Source organism: Salvelinus fontinalis, chromosome 6, assembly GCF_029448725.1.
Source record: "Salvelinus fontinalis isolate EN_2023a chromosome 6, ASM2944872v1, whole genome shotgun sequence".
NCBI classification, from domain to species: domain Eukaryota; kingdom Metazoa; phylum Chordata; class Actinopteri; order Salmoniformes; family Salmonidae; genus Salvelinus; species Salvelinus fontinalis.
The window spans coordinates 63,551,028-63,573,588 of NC_074670.1; the positions used below are offsets into that span (position 1 = coordinate 63,551,028).

General features: G+C 43.3%; 2 protein-coding genes across 4 annotated transcripts in view; one reads left to right on the plus strand and one right to left on the minus strand.

Moving 5' to 3' along the window:
* The window catches only part of LOC129858276 (leucine-rich repeat and immunoglobulin-like domain-containing nogo receptor-interacting protein 2), a 315,914-nt gene that overhangs the window by 208,505 nt on the left and 84,848 nt on the right, over positions 1-22,561 (plus strand). The window lies entirely within an intron of this gene.
* On the minus strand, positions 18,438-20,219 carry LOC129858645 (uncharacterized). The gene has a single exon (XM_055927945.1). The coding sequence runs from the start codon at positions 20,217-20,219 to the stop codon at positions 18,438-18,440; it is 1,782 nt and encodes a 593-aa protein (XP_055783920.1).

Below are 22,561 nucleotides of genomic sequence, written 5' to 3' on the forward strand. Positions count from 1 at the left end.
TTTTTGGTTACTAGAAAATAGTACAAAATAGCACAAATAAAGAAAAACCTTTGAATGAGTAGGTGTGTCCAAACTTTTGACTGGTACTGTATATATATATATCGCTCTGGTTGTGATGACCTTTTCCAAGGTGGTGTATGAAGCATAGTGTGAGTCATGTTGTCATTGGTTAATCATGGTCTACGGTAGCCATTTTGAGTTTGGAGAAGGGAAATGTGTTAAGTGGTTGTATTGAAACATACAAGCCATTAGCAGGTAATTGATGGCCCTCTGGGTGTTTTTCCTCAACTGTGGTCCTATTGTGAGGGGAACAATTATAGAGGTGAATGCTTGATTGAATATACGGCTAATGCACCTGAATTGGAAAGAGCAGGGAGTCATGCATCAAATTGAGGGTGAGCTGTAGAGAAAACAGGAGGAATCTACGGGCTGCATTAGATCTACTTTACAACGGTATAGCATATTACAAGATGGGGCAGTGACATTATATCACCTAATACTCTTTATTGGTTATATACTGTGTGTTCCACATATTCCCATGATACAACCCACAGAGATGATCAGGGATTCCTATTTCTCTGATACATCTCATTTGACTGCTGAAACATATTGTGGTTGGGGAACAGTCATTTGACCCCATTAAAGGCTCTACCTGGTCACAAGAAGGTGGGATTAAAATAACAAACATAGGTGGATCTGAGGCTTATGAGCAATCTAACGTTAGTCGCCTAACTGCTGCTTGTGATATTTTAATGCCATTCAAAACAGACTGAAGGGATTTTCAAACAGTACTGAGTCTCCCTGAATGTGAAAGATATATTTGTTCCCAAAAGTAACACATTTTTGCCTTCCCTAAGGTTTTTTTCCGTGGTTTGTTTTGCATTTGACTTTCCAGTATTTATCAAGCTCTTTGCTTAGGGAACTGACCCTCCAGACCACAGTGGGAAAATAATTGGTTTACATACAATGTGATTCACGTCCCCCACCATGCATTGGGCCATTTTATTGGTACTGTTTTCTATCCAATAATAATAATAATATGCATATTGTACGATCAAGGATTTTGTGGGAAGCCGTTTAAAAAATTAGCCACATTAGCATAAATAGTCTAAACAGCGCCCCCATCCCCAACAGGTTATAAGGTCCTCAATGATGTCACCATTGCCCTTGATTCTAAGCAATGTTAAGCTGCTATTTTTTTATTGACTTGGCCAAAGCATTTCATACGATAGACCATTCCATTCCAGCTAAGGAGTATTGGTGTCTCTGAGGGGTCTTTGGCCTGGTTTTCTAACTACCTCTCTCAAAGAGTGCAGTGTTCAAAGTCAGAACATCTGCTGTCTCAGCCACTGCCTGTCACCAAGGTTGTACCCCAAGGCTCGATCCTAGGCCCCATGCTCTTCTCAATTTACATCAACATGTAAATTGAGATGTCATAAGGTGAATGCACCAATTTGTAAGTCGCTCTGGATAAGAGCGTCTGCTAAATGACTTAAATGTAAATGTAAACAACATAGCTCAGGCAGTAGGAAGCTCTCTCATCCATTTATATGCAGACGATACAGTCTTATACTCAGCTGGGACCTCCCCGGATTATGTGTTAAGCGCTCTACAACAAAGTTTTCTTAGTGTCCAACAAGTTTTCGCTGCCCTTAACCTTGTTCCGAACACCTCGAAAATAAAGTGGTTTGGTAAGAAGAATGCCCTTCGCCCCACCGGTATGATTACTACCTCTGAGGGTTTAGAGCTCTAGGTAATCACCTCATACAAGTACTTGGGAGTATGGCTAGACATTACACTGTCCATCTCGCAGCACATATCAAAGCTGCAATTTAAGGTTAAATCTACACTTGCTTTCCTTAATCGTCATCGCAACTCTTTCACCCCAGCTGTGAAACTAACCCTGATTCAGATGACTGTCCTCTGTCATGTCCTGACCTTAGAGATCCTTTTTATGTCTCTATTTTGGTTGGTCAGGGCGTGAGTTGGGGTGGGCATTCTATGTTTTTGTTCTATGTTTTCTATGTGTTTGGCCGGGTGTGGTTCTTAATCAGAGGCAGCTGTCTATTGTTGTCTCTGATTGAAAACCATACTTAGGTAGCCTTTTCCCACCTGTGTTTTGTGGGTAGTTGTTTTCTGTTTTCTGTCTGCACCAGACAGAACTGTTTCGCTTTCGTCCTCCTATTTGTTGTTTTTGTTAGATTAGTTTTTTTGGGATTATATCATGAACACTTTAAACGCTGCACCTTGGTCCACTCTTCCTTCAGCCCATGAGAACCGTTACACCTACCCATGCCAGATTATGGATAATTATGTTACAGATAATCAGGAAAAGGTGTTCTTGAGTGGCTAGATGTTCTTTACCATTCGGCCATCAGATTTGCCACCAATGCTCTTATAGGACACATCACTGCACTCTATACTCCTCTGTAAACTGGTCATCTCTGTATACCTTTCACAAGACCCACTGGTTGATGCTTGTTTATAAAACACTCTTAGGCCTCACTCCACCCTATCTGAGATGTCCACCTCAGCCCTCATTCTCCACATTTAACACCTGTTATACCAGTCACATTCCATTTAAAGGTCCCCAAAACACACACAAATTGCTGGGTCGCTCCTCTTTTCAGTTCGCTGCAGCTAGCAACTGGAACGAGCTGCCAAAAACACTCAAAGTGCACAGTTTGATCTCCATCTCTTCATTCAAAGACTCAATCATGGACACTCATACTGACAGTTGTGGCTGCTTCATGTGATGTATCGTTGTCTCTACCTTCTTGCCCTTTGTGCTGTTGTCTGTGCCCAATATCTGCACCATGTGTTGTGCTGCTACCATGTTGTGCTGCTGCCATGTTGTGTTGCTACCATGCTGTGTTGTCATGTGTTGCTGCCATGCTATGTTGTTGTTTTTGGTCTCGCTTTATGTAGTGTTGTGGTGTCTCTCTTGTTGTGATGTGTGTTTCGTTCCAAATTGTTATTTTTAAACCCAGCTCCTGTCCCCACAGGAGGCCTTTTGCCTTTTGGTAGGCCATCATTGAAAATAAGAATGTGTTCTTAACTGACTTGCCTAGTTAAATGAAGGTTAAATACATAAATAAAAAGTAGTTCTATAGTAATAACTTGATCAACTGTATACTTTCAACATTAAGGGATTTTTGGGAGGTTTCACAGGATATTTCATCACCTTTGGCTGAGATGATTTCTGGTGGGAATTGCGTGTGTTTATAATATTACCTCATTTTTAACAATGCATGCAAGCCCCGATCGCTGATACTCCATTAATCAATGCCCCTCCTGTCATTTCTGCACACAGCATCACTCTCATCCAAGCCGTGTTCCACAGCTGCATGTTTGTTCAGACTATCATGTTTGGGGGAGGACGATACCCAACGCTGTTAATCCATAACACTCAAGCGTTTTTAATTAACACGTCAGAACTCTGACAGACTTTTATCCCAGCCCCTCAACATGAATGATAGAGATGATAGGCCTTGATTGAAAGACAAGCGAAGGTGATGTTGTGTGAAGGGAAAGAGGCTCCAGACAGATCGTGTCATCCCACAGTATTACTCTTAAATGTTAATCTCTCCATTCTCACGGGAAGACTCAGCCGAGCGTGGCGTACACTTTTTAATCTCAATTAAGACGCCGTGTCCCTCCACAGATTTTATTGATGCAAACGTTGTGTCTATTTAAGCTACAAGCAAAACATCCAGTTGCAGTTTAATATTAAACGATGCATTAAACTAAACTGCCTCACCAACTCCCCAGATTTCCTTAATCAATATAAATGTCATTAATGGCTCCCTATCCTCTAGGGCTCTGGTCACAAGGAGTGCACTATGTAGGGAATAGGGTGCCATTTGGGCCATAGATTGGTGTCTGATGGGCACTCTGTTCAACCTACAGACACTGTGCTGTAGTTTCATGGGATCATTGAGAATTGTCCTCAACAAACCTCGAGGACCCGTCAGTATGCACCATTGGCTCAAAAACAAAGAAACGTCATTACATATGAGAATCAATACATGTATTCGTTTGCAAAACCATTGACTGATTTCCAACCTGCATGTTGGCAACTTCCAACTGTAAATGAAGTGCATTATTGATTGTTTTTGTATAACAATCATTTCTCGCTCAATACTGCACTCCTGAATGTATTTCAACTGTGCAGTTGAGTTGTACATCAACAACATATGACTAGTTGCACAGCAAGGGATAGCGTGCTCAACCTCTTGGCAATGAGATTTGCATTTACCTATATTTCTTTTAATACCGCAAGGGAAGGTAACATTATCTTTGATGTGGAGCAGTATACTGTAATTAGTAGTAGTAGTAGTAGCAGTAGTAGCAGCAGCATTAGCAGTAGTAGTAGAAGCAGTAGTAGTAGTAGCAATAGCGGTAGTAATAGCAGTAGCAGTAGCACTAATAACAGTAGCAGTAGTAGCAGCAGCAGCGGTGATAGTAGCAGCAGCAGCAGTGATAGTAACAGCAGCAGCGGTGATAGTAGCAGCAGCAGCGGTGATAGTAGCAGCAGCAGCGGTGATAGTAGCAGCAGCAGCGGTGATAGTAGCAGCAGCAGCAGCGGTGATAGCAGCAGCAGCAGCAGCGGTGATAGTAGCAGCAGCAGTGATAGTAGCAGCAGCAGTGATAGTAGCAGCAGCAGCGGTGATAGCAGCAGCAGCAGTGGTGATAGTAGCATCAGCAGCGGTGATAGCAGCAGCAGCAGCGGTGATAGTAGCAGCAGCAGCAGCGGTGATAGTAGCAGCAGCAGTGATAGTAGCAGCAGCAGCGGTGATAGCAGCAGCGGTGATAGTAGCATCAGCAGCGGTGATAGCAGCAGCAGCAGCGGTGGTAGTAGCAGCAGCAGCGGGGATAGCAGCAGCGATGATAGTAGCAGCGGTGATAGCAGCGGTGATAGTTTCATGGGTGACAGCAGCAGCGGTGATAGCAGCAGCGGTGATAGTAGCAGCAGCAGCAGTGATAGTAGCAGCAGCAGCGGTGATAGCAGCAGCGGTGATAGCAGCAGCGGTGATAGCAGCAGCGGTGATAGCAGCAGCGGTGATAGCAGCAGCAGCAGCAGCGGTGATAGCAGCAGCGGTGATAGCAGCAGCAGCAGCGGTGATAGTAGCAACAGCAGCAGTGATAGTAGCAGCAGCAGCAGTGATAGCAGCAACGATGATAGTAGCAGCGATGATAGTAGCAGCGATGATAGTGGCAGCGGTGGTAGTGGCAGCGGTGGTAGTAGTAGTAGCAGCAGCGGTGATAGCAGCAGCAGCAGCAGTGCAGCAGCGGTGGTAGTAGCAGCAGCAGAGGTGATATTAGCAGCGGTGATAGTAGCAGCGGTGATAGTAGCAGCGGTGATAGTAGCAGCGATGATAGTAGCAGCGGTGGTAGTAGTAGCAGCAGCGGTAGTAGTAGTAGCAGTAAAAGTAGTAGTAGTACAAGTTGCAGTAGCAATAGCAGTAGTAGTAGTTATATGCCTAGTAGTAGGCCTAGCATTAGTAATAGGCCTAGTAGTAGTAGCAGTAGTAGTGGTAATGTGCCTAGTAATAGTGGTAGTAGTAGTAATACTGGCCGTAGTCGGAGTAATGTGCCTAGTGGTGGTGGTGGTGGTAGTAGTAGAAGTAGTCCTAGTAGTAGTATTATCAGTAGCAGTAGTAGTACCGGTAGTAGTAATAGAAGTGGTGTGCTGACGCCGTGTCCCTCCACAGATTTTATTGATGCAAACGTTGTCTATTTAAGTTACAAGGAAAACTTCCAGTTGCAGTTTAATATTAAACGATGCATTAAACTAAACTGCCCCACCAACTGCCCAGATTTCCTTAATCAATATAAATGTCATTAATGGCCCCCTCTGGTCACAAGGAGTGCACTATGTAGGGAATAGGGTGCCATTTGGGCCATAGATTGGTGTCTGATGGGCACTCTGTTCAACCTACAGACACTGTGCTGTAGTTTCAGGGGATGATTGAGAATTGTCCTCAACAAACCTCGAGGACCCGTCAGTATGCACCATTGGCTCAAAAACAAACAAACGTCATTACATATGAGAATCAATACATGTATTCATTTGCAAAACCATTGACTGAATTCCAACCTGCATGTTGGCAACTTCCAACTGTAAATTAAGTGCTGATTATTGATTGTTTTTGAATAACAATCATTTGTTGCTCAATACTGCGCTCCTCTAAATGTATTTCAACTGTGCTCAAAGCATCATGGCAATGAGATTTGCATTCACCTTGTTTTCTTTCAATACCACAAGGAAAGGTAACATTATCTTTGATGTGGAGCAATATACTGTAATTCATAGTAGTAGTAGTAGTAGCAGTAGTAGCAGTAATATTAGTAGTAGTAGTAGCAGCAGCAATAGCAGTAGTAGTAGTAGCAGTAGTAGTAGTACTTTTAGTAGTAATAGCAGTAGTAGTAACAGTAAAAGCAGCAGCAGTAGTAGTAGTAGTAGTAGCAGGCCTGTTAGTAGTAGTGGTAGTTGTTGTTTAGTAGTAGTAGTAGTAATAGCAGTAAAAGCAGCAGTCGTAGTAGTGGTGGTAATAGTCGTAGTAGGTGATAGTAGTAGTAGTGGTGGTGATAGTAGCAGTAGTAGTAGTAGTAGTAGGAGTAGGTGTAGTTGTTGTTGTTGTAGTGGTAGAAGTAGTCCAAGTAGTAGCAGTGTTCTGGATGATGAGCTCTGTTTGAACATACTTAAATTATTAGTTGACCTACGTATGTCTGTGTGTATGTATGCTTTCCCTCCAGCAATGGGCAGGCTTAAGTATCAAATCAATATTTTCCTTAGCAAGGTTACTCCTTTTCCTGTCTGGCCATTAAAGATACATTTCTTTCCACATATCACATGATCAAATTTAAGCTTGAGGCAATAATGCCCTCATCCTCTCCAATCTGTGAATAGTCAATTTGTCGCATATTCCACGCATTTGCACTACTGTTTACGTTATTGATGGTGGCCCACTTACAGAATGTGACTTTAAGACACTAATCAACTCACACTTCCACGAGGGCCGATAACAAGTTTTGACTGACATTCTTGTGACTCGACTTGGGCTCACTCTATATATTGACCTGGAGGAGAGGTGGGCGGATGGGGGTGGCCCACAGGAATCAGCTTGACTACATCACAAATTACTTTGGTTCGTCCTCTCTATGCCTCACCGTACCTGCTCCCTTCCTCCCTTCCTCCCAACCACCCAGCCCCTCTTCCAGCTGGATGGCTGTATAATAGAAAGGCCCCACTGCATTTCAAAACATCCCTGGTACCCAGGTGACATCCTCACCTGCCACACTCCATCCCGGCGACGCAGCTAGAACGTGACAGAGTTGTTCATTAGAACACATCAATGTATCAAGAGGGATTACACAACTTGCCACTGACACATGGGGATAATACAAAGAGTGCTGCAATACTTTCCCACCAGAAAATGTAGAAATGTTTGGCTATGTCTAAGTTTCTCCTTAGTGTTGGAATGCAATGGGGATGCATTAGTGGCAAACGGTCAGCCGTGAACAAGATTTGACCTCATACAGTATATCTTCTATGATCCTATAATGTGTCCCTATAATGTGTCCCCAAAATGCTCAGTCTACTCTGCTCTCACGTGGTTGGCCAGGGACCTTGGCTTAGTATCAGCTCACTCAACACATAGCTGCAGATGACCCTATGCCTGTTAGCTCTTAAAGGAAATAGACAGAATACCCCCTCTGACTTTAAGTCTCGTAGGGGGCTTGGGCTAATGCAGCTAAAGGTGCAAAGTACTGTATGATTTCAAAAATGGACACAATTGGCATTTGGGTACAGGACTTATGTCCTGACATTCTGGTTCTCACTGAAACATTAAATGGTTTTGTCGCTGATAAAGACAGTGAAGTAAATTATTATAATGTATTCAGATGTGACAGATTATAGAAAGGGGGAGGAGTGGCCATATACAGTACCAGTCAAAAGTTTGGACAAGGCATTCAATGGTTTTTCTTTATTTTTACTATGTTCTACATTGTAGAATATATTTTGATTTGTTCAACACTTTTTTGGTTACTACTGTACATGATTTCATATGTGTTATTTCATCTTTATGATGTCTTCACTATTATTCTACAATGTTGTTGTGTTGCTGTGTCATGTTGTGTTGTTGTGTTGCTACCATGCTGTGTTGTCATGTGTTGCTCCCATGCTATGTTGTTGTCTTAGATCACTTTATGTAGTGATGTGTTGTCTCTCTTGTCGTGATGTGTGTTTTGTCCTATATTTTATTTAATAAAAATAAATGATCCCAGCCCCCGTCCACGCAGGAGGCCTTTTGCCTTTTGGTAGGCCTTCATTGTAAATTAAGAATTGTTATTAACTGATTTGCCTAGTTAAACAAATAAAATGAAACACAAATTACAATGTGTAGAACATACTAAAAATAAAGAAAAACACTTGAATGAGTATGTGTAGCCAAACTTTTGACTGGTTCTGAATGTAACATCTAATTTCATGGCATCCCAATCTTTAAATATTTCTGCTCCCAAGAGATTTCAGCTCCTGGTTGTAGATGTGTCCATAAACCAGATTATCCATTTATTTGTTGCTGGGATTTATCGCCCCCCTGCTGCCATGACAGATGGTATTGGTGCTACTGTATATCCGAGTGTTTAACACCTTTTTTTGTCCTCTGAGTTGGTCATTTTATGGGATTTAAATCTGGATTGGCAATCCCCGGCCTCAGATCAATTTAAAAGTATATGCATTGATTTTAATCCGAATCAAAACCCACATGGCGTAACTTGAAAAATCCTGTTATCTATACATTGATTGATTTAATTCTTACTAATAACCGCCATAAATATTTGTCTATTGGAGTATTTGCATATGATCTCGGTGTTCATTGTCCCATAGTATGCATTACAGATACAAAACAGCAAAATACTAATCCGTGTTTAATTAAGAGTCATTTTCTCCTCAAGAGTTTTTAAATGATATGTTAAGTCACTATCTCCTGTATTCCTGACCCAGAGTTGGCTATATAACATTTCTGCTACGTATTGATTTCTCTGGCAGATAAACACACCCCTTTTAAACAATGCAGAGTCAAAGATACAATCTCCATAGACAAACATTGGCAGTAGAATGGCCACACTTAACTACTCAGTGACTTTCAACTTGGCAACAAATCAGTTTGTCAAATGTATGCCCTGTTAGAGAAGCCCCGGTCAACGGTAAGTGACAGCTCAGCTGCGAAGTGGTAGGCCACACATGCTCACAGAACGTGACCGCCGAGTGCTGAAGTGCGTGGCGCGTAAACATTTTCTGTCCTCAGTTGCAACACTCACTGCCAAGTTCCAAGCTGCCTCTGGAAGAAACTTTAGCACAAGAACTGTTTGTCGGGAGCATCATGAAATGGGTTTCCATGACCGAGCAGCTACAGACAAGCCTAAGATCACCATGCGCAATGCCAAGTGTCAGTTGGAGTGGTGTAAAGCTCGCTGCCATTGGACTCAGTGGAAACGCATTCTCAGGAGTGATGAATCACGCTTCACCAACTGGCAGTCCAACGGATGAAACGGTCTTAGATAAAAAGGTGCTATCTAGTAGCTTAAAGGGTTCTTCGGCTGTCCCCATAGGAGAACCCTTTGAAGAACCCTTTTTGGTTCCATGTAGAACCCTATTCTACAGAGATTCTACAATGAACCCAAAAGAGTTCTACCTGGAACCAAAACGTTTTTTTTCCTGGAACCAAAAAAGTTTATCCTATGGAGACAGCCAAAGAACCCTTTTGAAACCCTTTTTTCTATAAAGTGTACAGTATAGCGTGTCTTAAAATAACTCTAAAATAAGAATAAAGGTTCCTGCCTCACCATCACCATTACAAAGCCTTTAACATTTTTACAAACCATGCTTGAATGTGGGAACCAATCCACAAGTTGAATAACAATATCCAGTATCAAGTCAGCTCAATGTCTCCAATTCTCTTCCCTGGAATTCTTGACCTTCCCATTCCACAATGGCTCTATCCGGAAATACTATTATTTACGATAAGGGAAATTGCCAGTCATGATCAGGATTCCTAGCGCTGATTAGGGACTATCCTTCCATCCTGCTGTTTTCAGATCCATTGCAAGAAGAGACAGTGAAAGAGACAGGAGGTAGTGACTGAATAGATCTATATGGATGTGATGGGAAGCAGCCTCTGACTAACACAATGACAACCTTCCCCTAGATCACATTAACATGCCGTCGGCCCGTCATCTCTATTTCACCTTAATTAAACCAGATGCGTCTCATTCAGACTTTGTCCCAAAGATGCAGTCATTTGGGAAACTTAAATGTCAGGCTTGATACAGCGAGCCTGCAATTCATGTCTGACTGGAATTAATGGAATTGAAGGGCGTTTACGTATGGATGTGGAGTTCAGGTTGTCAAAATGGCAACTGTTGGTTAGGTTGGCCCCCCGGAGGTTTGGAACAAAAGGTTAGCATTGATACTCCTGAAGGGGTTTGATGGTGACTAGAGTTGTCCTTGTTTCACCTGCAAGGAGGGGAGGGGAGAGGAGGGGAGGGGAGTTTTATCAGAATACATTTCTTAGGAGTCTCTTTTCATGAACTACTTTAAACATGGCTGGTTATAACAGAGCTCAGGTCAACCAGATGTGAATTTCCTATGGTTTCGATTTTGTCTATTTCCTGTGGTTTAAATGTCTATTTCCTTTGGCCTAGATCTCCATTCCCTTTGCTTGTTTGTTTGAGGTGTTGGTACAGGAAATGTGAGGATACTAATTAGCTCTTGAAGAAGCGGGGGGGGGGGGGTGAAATGTCTTGGCTGGCCAACTTTGAGTGGCTATCCGGAACTTTGTGTTTAATGTGTAATTTATACATGCTTTATTATTTATGGATGCCGTGATCCATATGTGTATATGTGTATGTGTATGTGGGGATGAACGTGTGTGGGTGTGGTGGGTGTGTGGTGTGGGTGTTGTGGGGGTGTAGTGTGGGTGTGGTGTGGGTGTCATGGGGGGTGTGTGTTTTAGAGAGATAAATATAGAGGCAAGAAGGTGACAGTACAACATACAGTGTATGCTTTGGGGTCAATCTAAACACGACTAGTAACTCATTAGTCTTTATCTCTTACTCACTCAAACACACACACACACGATCTAACATGCATGCATTCATCCATATATATTATCATCCTCTGTATATCAGAGAGAAGATGAGGAGAGGATGAGGAGAGGATGAGGAGAGGATGGGGAGGGGATAAAAAGGGGACGAGGGGGACAATGAGGGGCGGACTGAGGAGAGGATGAGGTGAGAATGAGGAGTGGATGAGGAGTGGATTAGGAGGGACGAGGGGGAGAATGAGGAGAGGATGAGTAGAGGATGAGGGGAGGATGAGGAATGGACGAGGAGAATATGAGGAGAAGATAAGAAGGGGATAAGGAGGGGACGAGGGGGAGGATGAGGGGGAGGATGAGAAATGGATGAGGATAATATGAGGAGGGGATGAGGAGAGGACGAGGAAAGGATAAGGGGGAGGATGAGGAGTGGATGAGAGAGGATGAGGAGAGGACAAGGATGAGGGGTGGATGCACAGGGGTGCAGCCAACTGAGGCCTAAACCCTCCCCCGAAACAAGACCTTGGATCAACAAGTGTGACTGTGAAGGATAGCCCGGATTTGTCAGGTGGAAATGCAGGGTAAATAAATGTTTCATGGGATATCTTAGCATAGATGCAGCTGGAAAAGAACTGCAGGCGGATAGGGGAGTGAGGGGGATATAGATCAGCTGGTTTCAGAACATATTGGTAGGCATCAGCCCATAGGGGCAGCAACTTTAGGAAATGACACCAACGGCTCACTACAACAACTTAGGGCCTGTATTCACACAACTCTTATTAATTTGGATTTAAAAGGCAAAACTAATCTATCAACACTCTTACTCTGAGATGCTTTGTGATTGGAACTGATCGGAAGCATACCCTATTAAATAGATATAACTGACATTCATAACCAGTGAGTGTAGAGCCCTTCCACACCTGCTTTCCTTCCTATACTTTTATACAGTTTCATTCAATCTCTTTTAATCCTGCGTTTACAGGTAATATATGATGCTGGTAGCTCATAAGCCTAGGTTTTATGTGTTTCAAATGGGAGTGGAAATTGCTTGAGATTGATGACAGCACAATGAGGAGTGGACTTAATTCATATGCCTGACTGAAGGTGAGTCTGACCTCTGCTTGGCTGTAAAAGTTTAAGTACTATAGCATAAACACACACACACGACCACACACACACACACACACACACACACACAAATACACAGGACCACACACCGGGTATTTATTTATTATTTTTATTTAACCTTTATTTAACTAGGCAAGTCAGTTAATTCTTCTTTACAATGACGGCCTACCAAAAGGCAAAAGGCCTCCTGCAGGGACAGGGGCTAGGATCAAAAATAAAAATGATTTAAATAAAAATATAGGACAAAACACACATCCCGACAAGCGAGACAACAACACTACACAAAGAGAGACCTAAGACAACAACATAGCATGGCAGCAACACATGACAACAACGTGGTAGCAGCACAACATGGTAGAAGCACAAAATAGGATACAAACATTATTGGCCACAGACAACAGCACAAAGGGCAAGAAGGTAGAGACAACAGCACATCATGCAAAGCAGCCACAACTGTCAGTAAAAGTGTCCATGATTGAGTCTTTGAATGAAGAGATTGAGATAAAACTGTCCAGTTTTAGTGTTTGTTGCAGCTCGTTCCAGTCGCTAGCTGCATCGAACTGAGAAGACGAGCGACGCAGGGATGTGTGTGCTTTGGGGACCTTTTAACAGAATATGACTGGCAGAACGGGTGTTGTATATGGAGGATGAGGGCTGCAGTAGATATCTCAGACAGGGGGGAGTGAGGCCTAAGAGTGTTTTATAAATAAGCATCAACCAGTGGGTCTTGTGACGGGTATACAGAGATGACCAGTTTACAGAGGAGTATAGAGTGCAGTGATGTGTCCTATAAGAGCGTTGGTGGCAAATCTGATGGCCGATAGGTAAAGAACATCTAGTCGCTCGAGAGGACCCTTACCTGCCGATCAATACATGATGTATTACGTCTCAGGGATCTAGCATGGGTAGGATTGTCATCTGAATCAGGGTTAGTTTGGCAGCTGGGGTGAAAGAGAAGCGATTACGATAGAGGAAACCAAGTCTAGATTAACTTTAGCCTGCAGCTTTGATACGTACCTGAGAGAAGGACAGTGTATCGTCTAACCATACTCCCAAGTACTTGTATGAGGTAAGTAAGCATTTCACTGTAAGGTTTATACCTGTTGTATTCGGCGCATGTGACAAATAAACTTTGAGTTGATTTGAGGTGACTACCACAAGCTCTGAACCCTCAGAGGTAGTAATCACACCTGTGGGGAGAGGGGTAATCTTCTTACCAAACCACATAACCTTTGTTTTGGAGGTGTTCAGAACAAGGTTCAGGGCAGAGAAAGCTTGTTTAACACTAAGAAACCTTTGTTGTAGAGCACAACATTTTTAACACAAAATCCGGGGAGGGGCCAGCAGAGTATAAGACTGTATCATCTGCATATAAATGAATGAAAGAGCCCTCAGAGACACCAATACTCCTTAGCCGGCCCACAAGAATGGAATGGTCTACTGTATCAAAAGCTTTGGCCAAGTCAATAAAAATAGCAGCACAACATTGCTTACAATCAAGGGCAATGGAGACATCATTGAGGACCTTTAAGGTTGTAGTGACACATCCATAACCTGAGTGGAAAACAGATTGCATACCAACGATAATGCTATAGACATCAAGAAAGCCAGTCAGTTGATTATTGACACGTTTTTCCAACATTTTGAAGAAATAGAAATAGGCCTATAACAGTTAGGATCAGCTTGATCTCCTCCTTTCGGGGTCATTACCTTTAAGAGATGGAGTAGGAAAGTGAAGCCAGGCCATTATTAGCTGTTGGGAGTGCTGATTAAGGTATCCTCTCCTATAAACCTAACACAGTGTACAGATGATAAACCATTTTTAGTTGTATGGTTTGGAATGTAGATGCTTGCATTGAAGAAAGTTCAGCTATCTATTTCTGCTTTTTCATGTAGTAAATGAATTGGAATGTTTCTAGGACACAGCTTAAGCTTTGCTGAAAATGAGTCTCCTATGCACCACAGTCACCTGTTATGACAGCTATGACAGCAACACTAGAACTGTGAGGCCTGTATGTTTCTATGGAGTGAAACCACTGACCTGGGTTTATAAATCCATAACATGGAGGATGTGCCACAAGATGGTACTCCTTTCTGTTCTCTCTTGTTTCATTCAATGGATTTGATAACGACTGAAAGGGGACTGTAGGAAGATAGAACATGTTCATACCAACCTGCTCCTGCTCCTCTTACATTTATATTAAACCACTGGTTATATTGCTTATTGTCAAAGACAGATGAGAGTTGAAGGTAACTCGTGACATGCAACAGTAAGGAGTGGGTATGTGAGCCAGTCTCTTACTATTGGAGTGAGGTACAACTCCGAGGGGATGAGATGTCCAGAGTGTTTGTTTTCATCAATTAAGTCAGTCAAGAGAAATTGCAGCAAAAAAAAATGCAATCAAAACAATGTCTGTTGCTGTTGCTTTGTAATACTGACATAATGTAACATTGTGGCTTGTCGTGTTCTAAAAAAAGAGACCAATATCAACATGCCGTTCATGTTAGATCACAATTTCCTGTAGCAGCCAGCCTACAATTGGCAAGATGGGCTCCCGAGTGGTGCAGCTGTCTAACGCACTGCATCTCAGTGCAAGAGGAATTACTACAGTCCCTGGTTCGAATCCAGGCTGTATCACATCTGGCTGTGGTTTGGAGTCCCATAGGGCAGTGCACAATTGACCCGGTGTTGTCTGGGTTTGGCCGGGGTAGGCCGTCATTGTAAATGAGAATTTGTTCTTAACTCACTTGACTAGTTAAATAAAGGTTAAATAAATAAAATTAACATATAAGAACATTAACATGACTGGGTCAATGTCAACACCAATTGGATTGCATTGTACGAGAAGGGAAGGCAGGAGAGGACTTCATGAGTACAGTCCCTTGGACTAAAAGCTCCATATAGCCCGGATGCCTAATGACAAGTCCCTTGCCCCTCGTCAATCTAAATGAATATAGACTACAGCCCAGCGGAACTTTCTTTGTTAGTGAGGCAAGCAAGCATAATGATGAAAGAGTCGTAGCTATCACAGTCCAACCGGGACCTCTGGGGGATGGATGTATAGTTGCCTTTGCTTTAGTGTGGCATAATCAGGGGAGAAGCACATATGAACAGTGCTTTCCAGCTGACGGCACTGCCTCTAAAATGCAGTCCTCCGAGTAAACAGAAAACAAATGTGACATTTGGAAAATGGGCAGTAAATAAGGAAGCGTGAGCATGCTGTGTGCAGAAGGGTGAGGAAATTGCCCATTTGTCAGTTGGGATAAGGTCACTGTGTAACTTGCAAAAGCCCATTAATTGAATGGAATGGGGAGGACGTTCACCAACTGCACCTCCAAAGAGAGAGGCATGCATCTCGTTTACCTCATAACGAATACAGTACCAATCAAAAGTTTGGACACACCTACTCATTCAACAACGTTTAAGACTCACGTCACGTAACATTAGATAACGAGTCAGTCAGGAAACGTTAGCTAGTTAAACAACAATAAACAAAGTGCCAACAATGCCACAGTGCTGGGAGCTAATCAAGCAGGTCCAATGTTAGCTAGCATACATTAGGCTTTAACTAGAAAAGCAAACGGCTCTGGGAAACAAATAATAATGTCAGCTAGGGAGCACGCCAGCTAACGTTAGCTAGCTAACAGTACGCTTTAGCTTGAAATGAAACAACATTCTGCCAAAATTGGAGAGGTGTAATATTGGACAATGTAGCTGACGCTAGACTATCTTACCTGTATACATCATCATGCATGATGGACACGTCTCCCTGTCAGGAATGCCATACCACGGTTAACCTTAGTTTGAAGATGTAATCCGGGGACAGGTGTTTTTGCCATCTCTTTAGCTATCGTACACTAATTCCACTGATTTCAAAACTTGATCCTCCAGAAAGTGGAGAGCAACACTTATGCAGCTCCACTACACAATACATTTTTTTAAAGTGGCGTTTAGGATTACCAACACAGGATTACCAACACAGACTAACGACCTCAAATAGACAGCAGCCTTCAATATTTCAGACCAAATCCGAACTTCTCTCTCGGCATGTCCTGCCCACTCATTATCTCAGCCAGGCATAGCTATTGGGAAGGTTGCTCACTTTTTCTGTGGCTTAACCAACAAGGCTCATAATTTAACAATTTTATTCGTATTTACAGATGTCATACAAGTTTGTTATTAAGGCACATGAAAGTTCACATGTTCGAGAAGGCATTTCTGCAAAAAACGCATTTTGATATAAAAATATATTTTTTGCGTTCAAACAGCACTCCTGTGAAGTTGTGACTTGCTACATATGTCTAGTTTCCTGAATCGGGTCACATATCTAGAAATAATGAATGACTGACATATGGATTAGAAAACAGTGGAGTTTCCTTATTTATCCAAGAAAATGATTCTGACAAACAGTAATGATGGTCATAATTCATTATTTCATTATATAATGTTTTTTTCTGAAACCATCAACTCTTTCATCACAATGTGACATTTTAAAGACAAAACAGATTCATTTTATGTTCCAACATGTTCATAATAGACTCTCGTCAAATCTAATTAGCAAGTATCTTACCGTTATAAGGTATTACATGAATCAGCAGGGACATTTGAGAAGACAGTAAGTGCCCCCACAGCTCTACAGGAGTGATCATCAAGGACTGTGTAAAACAATTCCATAACAGCTTGAATTCTACTCAGAGGGAATACATAACCCCATGCGACAACAGGTTCTATCTAGTTGCACTTTTACCGGTGTAGTAATGAGGCGATTACACTGATAACACTAGTGCTAAGATGTGACATATACCTTAGGAATGGAGTAGAGCATTTTCATTACTGCACAGGAGGAATATGGACTATTCTTAAAGACTCCTTATTGCCCTTGTGTAAAAAGTAAATAACGTTTAATTCTTGCATCCCAGGAAAGCTAGAACAGATATTTCACATTGTTCTTTTTCAACTCTGCTCTCCTTGGCAGATCATTGGTGTCATCAATTTCTGAGCTCTGGAGCCCCTCTTGTAAAAGGCCACCCCCAATAAAATGGTCATGCCTGCCTTTCACTTTATGTGTGCCATCCATTTTGATAGTGACAGGATATACCATTGGAACACTCAGCACACCATCCCTGTCTCTGTAATTCAACCTAGTGCCAGAGGTTACCTGGGTAAAACACATTGACGCATTACCAAGGAACGTGCATCACACAGAATGATTGTGTCATGTACTGTATTACTGATAAGCCTAAATCTTGTATACAGGCTATACCAACATGCATGACACATGGTGAACTTGCCATGTTACTTAAGTGCGCTTGAACATGAAGATATCACACTGCTCACCCATGTGTGTTATACAACCTGACTTGTGAGAGACAAATACGTGTTTTTCTTGAAGAGTATATATTTCAGCAATAAGGCCCGAGGGAGTGTGGTATATGGCCAACAGCTAAGGGCTGTTCTTAATCACAACACAACACATGTGCCTAGATACAGCCCATAGCCATGTTATATTGGCCATATACCACACTCCCTCGGGCCTTATTGCTGAAATATATACCCTTCAAGAAGAACACCTGTATTGCTATTATAAACCTAGTTACCAACGTAAATAGAGTAGTAAAAATAAATGTTTTGTCATACCTGTGGTATACGGTCTGATATAGCACGGCTGTCAGACAATCAGCATTCAGGGCTTGAACCACCCAGTTTATAACATAGAGCATAATAAGAGAACATAGCAAACAACTCATTTGTGAGCAACTACAATCTTTTGCAGCTGGCTATACAAATAAATGCATAATACATACAGTACATAAAACTAGCACTTGGCAAACGGCGTTGACCTGCCATGTGTTCTCAAGCATGACGGGGGCAGAACAGGGCCTAAATAAACAAAATAAAAATGGTCTGCCAACTTACGGGGTCATCTCGGTGCTGTTTGAGACATAAACAGCTCTAATAAAAAAGTGTGAAATTCCAGTGACCCTGTGATGACTCCAGCCCCTCTGTAAGATGGTCAGGGCTTCCCAAACTGTTTTGCTTTGTGACCCACCACAAGGGTTGAACGGTGAAACAACATACACAGACCAAAGAATAAATAAAAAATATATGAATAATACCCTGTTTTTCGAAACATTTAGACCTAACTGAATGTAGATTTGAGTTTGGGGTCTTGTGACCAATGTTAAAAATTGACTGTATAGTTATGAAATTAGTTGTAACAATGCAGGGTTTTTGTCTGTATCAAAAACGGGTGTAGCTGATGGGTGAGAAGGGGCATGGTTGTGGTGTAGCTGATGGGTGAGAAGGGGCATGGTCGTGGTGTAGGTGATGGGTGTGAAGGGGCATGGTCGTGGTGTAGGTGATGGGTGTGAAGGGGCATGGTCGTGGTGTAGGTGATGGGTGTGAAGGGGGCATGGTCGTGGTGTAGGTGATGGGTGTGAAGGGGCATGGTCGTGGTGTAGGTGATGGGTGTGAAGGGGCATGGTCGTGGTGTAGGTGATGGGTGTGAAGGGGCATGGTCGTGGTGTAGGTGATGGGTGTGAAGGGGCATGGTCGTGGTGTAGGTGATGGGTGTGAAGGGGCATGGTCGTGGTGTAGGTGATGGGTGTGAAGGGGCATGGTCGTGGTGTAGGTGATGGGTGTGAAGGGGCATGGTCGTGGTGTAGGTGATGGGTGTGAAGGGGCATGGTCGTGGTGTAGGTGATGGGTGTGAAGGGGCATGGTCGTGGTGTAGCTGATGGGTGAGAAGGGGCATGGTTGTGGTGTAGCTGATGGGTGAGAAGGGGCATGGTTGTGGTGTAGGTGATGGGTGTGAAGGGGCATGGTTGTGGTGTAGGTGATGGGTGTGAAGGGGCATGGTCGTGGTGTAGGTGATGGGTGTGAAGGGGCATGGTTGTGGTGTAGGTGATGGGTGTGAAGGGGCATGGTCGTGGTGTAGGTGATGGGTGTGAAGGGGCATGGTTGTGGTGTAGGTGATGGGTGTGAAGGGGCATGGTCGTGGTGTAGCTGATGGGTGAGAAGGGGCATGGTTGTGGTGTAGGTGATGGGTGTGAAGGGGCATGGTCGTGGTGTAGGTGATGGGTGTGAAGGGGCATGGTCGTGGTGTAGGTGATGGGTGTGAAGGGGCATGGTCGTGGTGTAGGTGATGGGTGTGAAGGGGCATGGTTGTGGTGTAGGTGATGGGTGTGAAGGGGCATGGTTGTGGTGTAGGTGATGGGTGTGAAGGGGCATGGTTGTGGTGTAGGTGATGGGTGTGAAGGGGCATGGTTGTGGTGTAGGTGATGGGTGTGAAGGGGCATGGTTGTGGTGTAGGTGATGGGTGTGAAGGGGCATGGTTGTGGTGTAGGTGATGGGTGTGAAGGGGGCATGGTTGTGGTGTAGGTGATGGGTGTGAAGGGGCATGGTTGTGGTGTAGGTGATGGGTGTGAAGGGGCATGGTCGTGGTGTAGGTGATGGGTGTGAAGGGGCATGGTTGTGGTGTAGGTGATGGGTGTGAAGGGGCATGGTTGTGGTGTAGGTGATGGGTGTGAAGGGGCATGGTCGTGGTGTAGGTGATGGGTGTGAAGGGGCATGGTTGTGGTGTAGGTGATGGGTGTGAAGGGGGCATGGTCGTGGTGTAGGTGATGGGTGTGAAGGGGCATGGTTGTGGTGTAGGTGATGGGTGTGAAGGGGCATGGTCGTGGTGTAGGTGATGGGTGTGAAGGGGCATGGTTGTGGTGTAGGTGATGGGTGTGAAGGGGCATGGTCATGGTGTAGGTGATGGGTGTGAAGGGGCATGGTTGTGGTGTAGGTGATGGGTGTGAAGGGGCATGGTCATGGTGTAGGTGATGGGTGTGAAGGGGCATGGTCGTGGTGTAGGTGATGGGTGTGAAGGGGCATGGTCGTGGTGTAGGTGATGGGTGTGAAGGGGGCATGGTCATGGTGTAGGTGATGGGTGTGAAGGGGGCATGGTCGTGGTGTAGGTGATGGGTGTGAAGGGGCATGGTTGTGGTGTAGGTGATGGGTGTGAAGGGGGCATGGTTGTGGTGTAGGTGATGGGTGTGAAGGGGGCATGGTCATGGTGTAGGTGATGGGTGTGAAGGGGGCATGGTTGTGGTGTAGGTGATGGGTGTGAAGGGGGCATGGTCATGGTGTAGGTGATGGGTGTGAAGGGGGCATGGTTGTGGTGTAGGTGATGGGTGTGAAGGGGGCATGGTCGTGGTGTAGGTGATGGGTGTGAAGGGGCATGGTTGTGGTGTAGGTGATGGGTGTGAAGGGGCATGGTTGTGGTGTAGGTGATGGGTGTGAAGGGGGCATGGTTGTGGTGTAGGTGATGGCCGTGGGCTGAACTCTGTCTGGAACCTGGGCAAGAACATTTGAGGCTCTCATCTTGGCAGTAAAATAATTTCTTTGCAGTTTTAAAGCTCATTTCCTGTAATTTCCTGTGTCTTAGGCTCAAACATTATAACAAAATCAATGGGGGCCTGATTTTCTAGCTTTTATTTTGGTGATTGTAAGTTCGCAAACATTATGGGCTATTATTATATAAATATTATATATTTTCTATACACTTTCTATTTGGTTTTAGTGATTGAAGTTGAAACTGAAAGCGTTTTTCCAACCAGAAAATAATATTTATAGAAATGCACAAAAAATGTCATCCCACGACCTAAATGGACCCCTGCCATGACCCACAAGTGGGTCGCGACCCACAGTTTGGGATTGTGGGTTCACCCAACCATGTTATACTGTGAGAGCTAAAGTAAAAAAAGATATGTTAATTTTATTTAACTAGGCAAGTCAGTTAAGAACAAATTCTTATTTACAATGAAGGCCTAGCAACAGTGGGTTAACTACCTTGTTCAGGGGCAGAACAACAGATTTTTACCTTGTCAACTTGGGGATTCAATCCACCAACCTTCCGGTTACTGGCCCAATGCTCTAACCACTAGGCTACCTCCCGTTGAAATATAATAAAGCTGCCACTGAAATATAATAAAGAACATCAATATATTGTACTGAGCTAATAAAGCAGCAGACAGCGCATATGGTCTGTTATTTTACTGATGTCGAAGGTTAATTGATTTCTCTAACAAAGTTGGATGTTTTGTTTAGTTTATTCCATTTGGAATATGATTAAGCTTTTTTAATCTCTATACCTTGCCTCTAGAGCATTTATCTCCTGAGTGTGCAAATGCATTCTGGGTAATCAAGGTAGCCATACTGTTGTGTTGATTTCTAATATCCTGAAAGCAAAAATATGTTATTGTTTGTTAGTTAATGCTGGCAACAGAGTCGAGAAATATTGTGCACACAATGCATACAATGCATATCTCAACTTTTTTTGTTCTGATTTCATATCTTGAAACCCTGTGCAAAGCATTCTCAGTCAGAAATAATTGTTTTATCTTATTTAATAAGAAACACATCGGCAGGAAGTGACTTTTGCTTTGTGCTTTCATTTTTCCCTCTTTTTCCAAAATCTGTCATGATAGGCGAAGGATCTCTTGCCCCACAAACATAGAGATGGAGAGTATTCTACTACCCTACCCTTCTCTTCTTTATTCAGTCTTGGCCCTCATGATTAATTGCATTGTCAATATACTGCAGTCAAAGATGTCAGGCAGGCCCTCCTCTTTAACACTCCCAGAGCTCAATAACTTGTTACTGTCATTGGTGAGGAGAATGCGCTGCCTTGCCAGTGCACTGCCAGGCTGCTTCCTCCCAGTGGCACCCTTGTCTTTCAGCTTGTCTTTCTCATCCTGTTTTAATTAGATTGAACGTTCTTGACACCTCTGGGAGACTGAGTCGGGGCCTTGGCCAATGGTCTACGAGCCTTTACGTGCTCCAGTACCGAGTAGATATTGTGATTGTCAAAGGCTGCCAACAGTGTGTCATTTTGTTGGCATTGACAGTGAATAGTGATGACTCAGAGGCTGAAATGGTCTATCAAAAGTTCACCTTCGGTTGACTAAGGGATGTTATTATGATTCAGATTACGATTAAGGTCAGTTTCAGTGTCTTTCTGGCCTGCTGAGAAGGTCGTTTAGAAAATATGAAGACTAAGTTGAGTTAAGTCTTTGAGTTGTTCATGATCGAATACCGAAAGGATTCAGTTAACAACTTTTCAAATCAGTGGTCCTATTCCCCCAGCCAATTTCTCGTTATTCAAACAAGGACTCCATTTCAGGCCTTCATAACCCTACAACGTCAGTGATTGATAGTTATAGTGAAAGCTATCGCATGGATATCAATACATTAGATTGATTGTTCGACCTCATATCAGAGGCACAATTAGCAAGCCTGAATAAACCTAGCCAGAGTAGCTCACATAGTGGGTGAGTAT

Bases quoted from the DNA above. Each gene is read 5' to 3' on its own strand.
- LOC129858645 (XM_055927945.1), bottom strand. From the start codon at position 20,219: ATGCCCCTTCACACCCATCACCTACACCACGACCATGCCCCCTTCACA.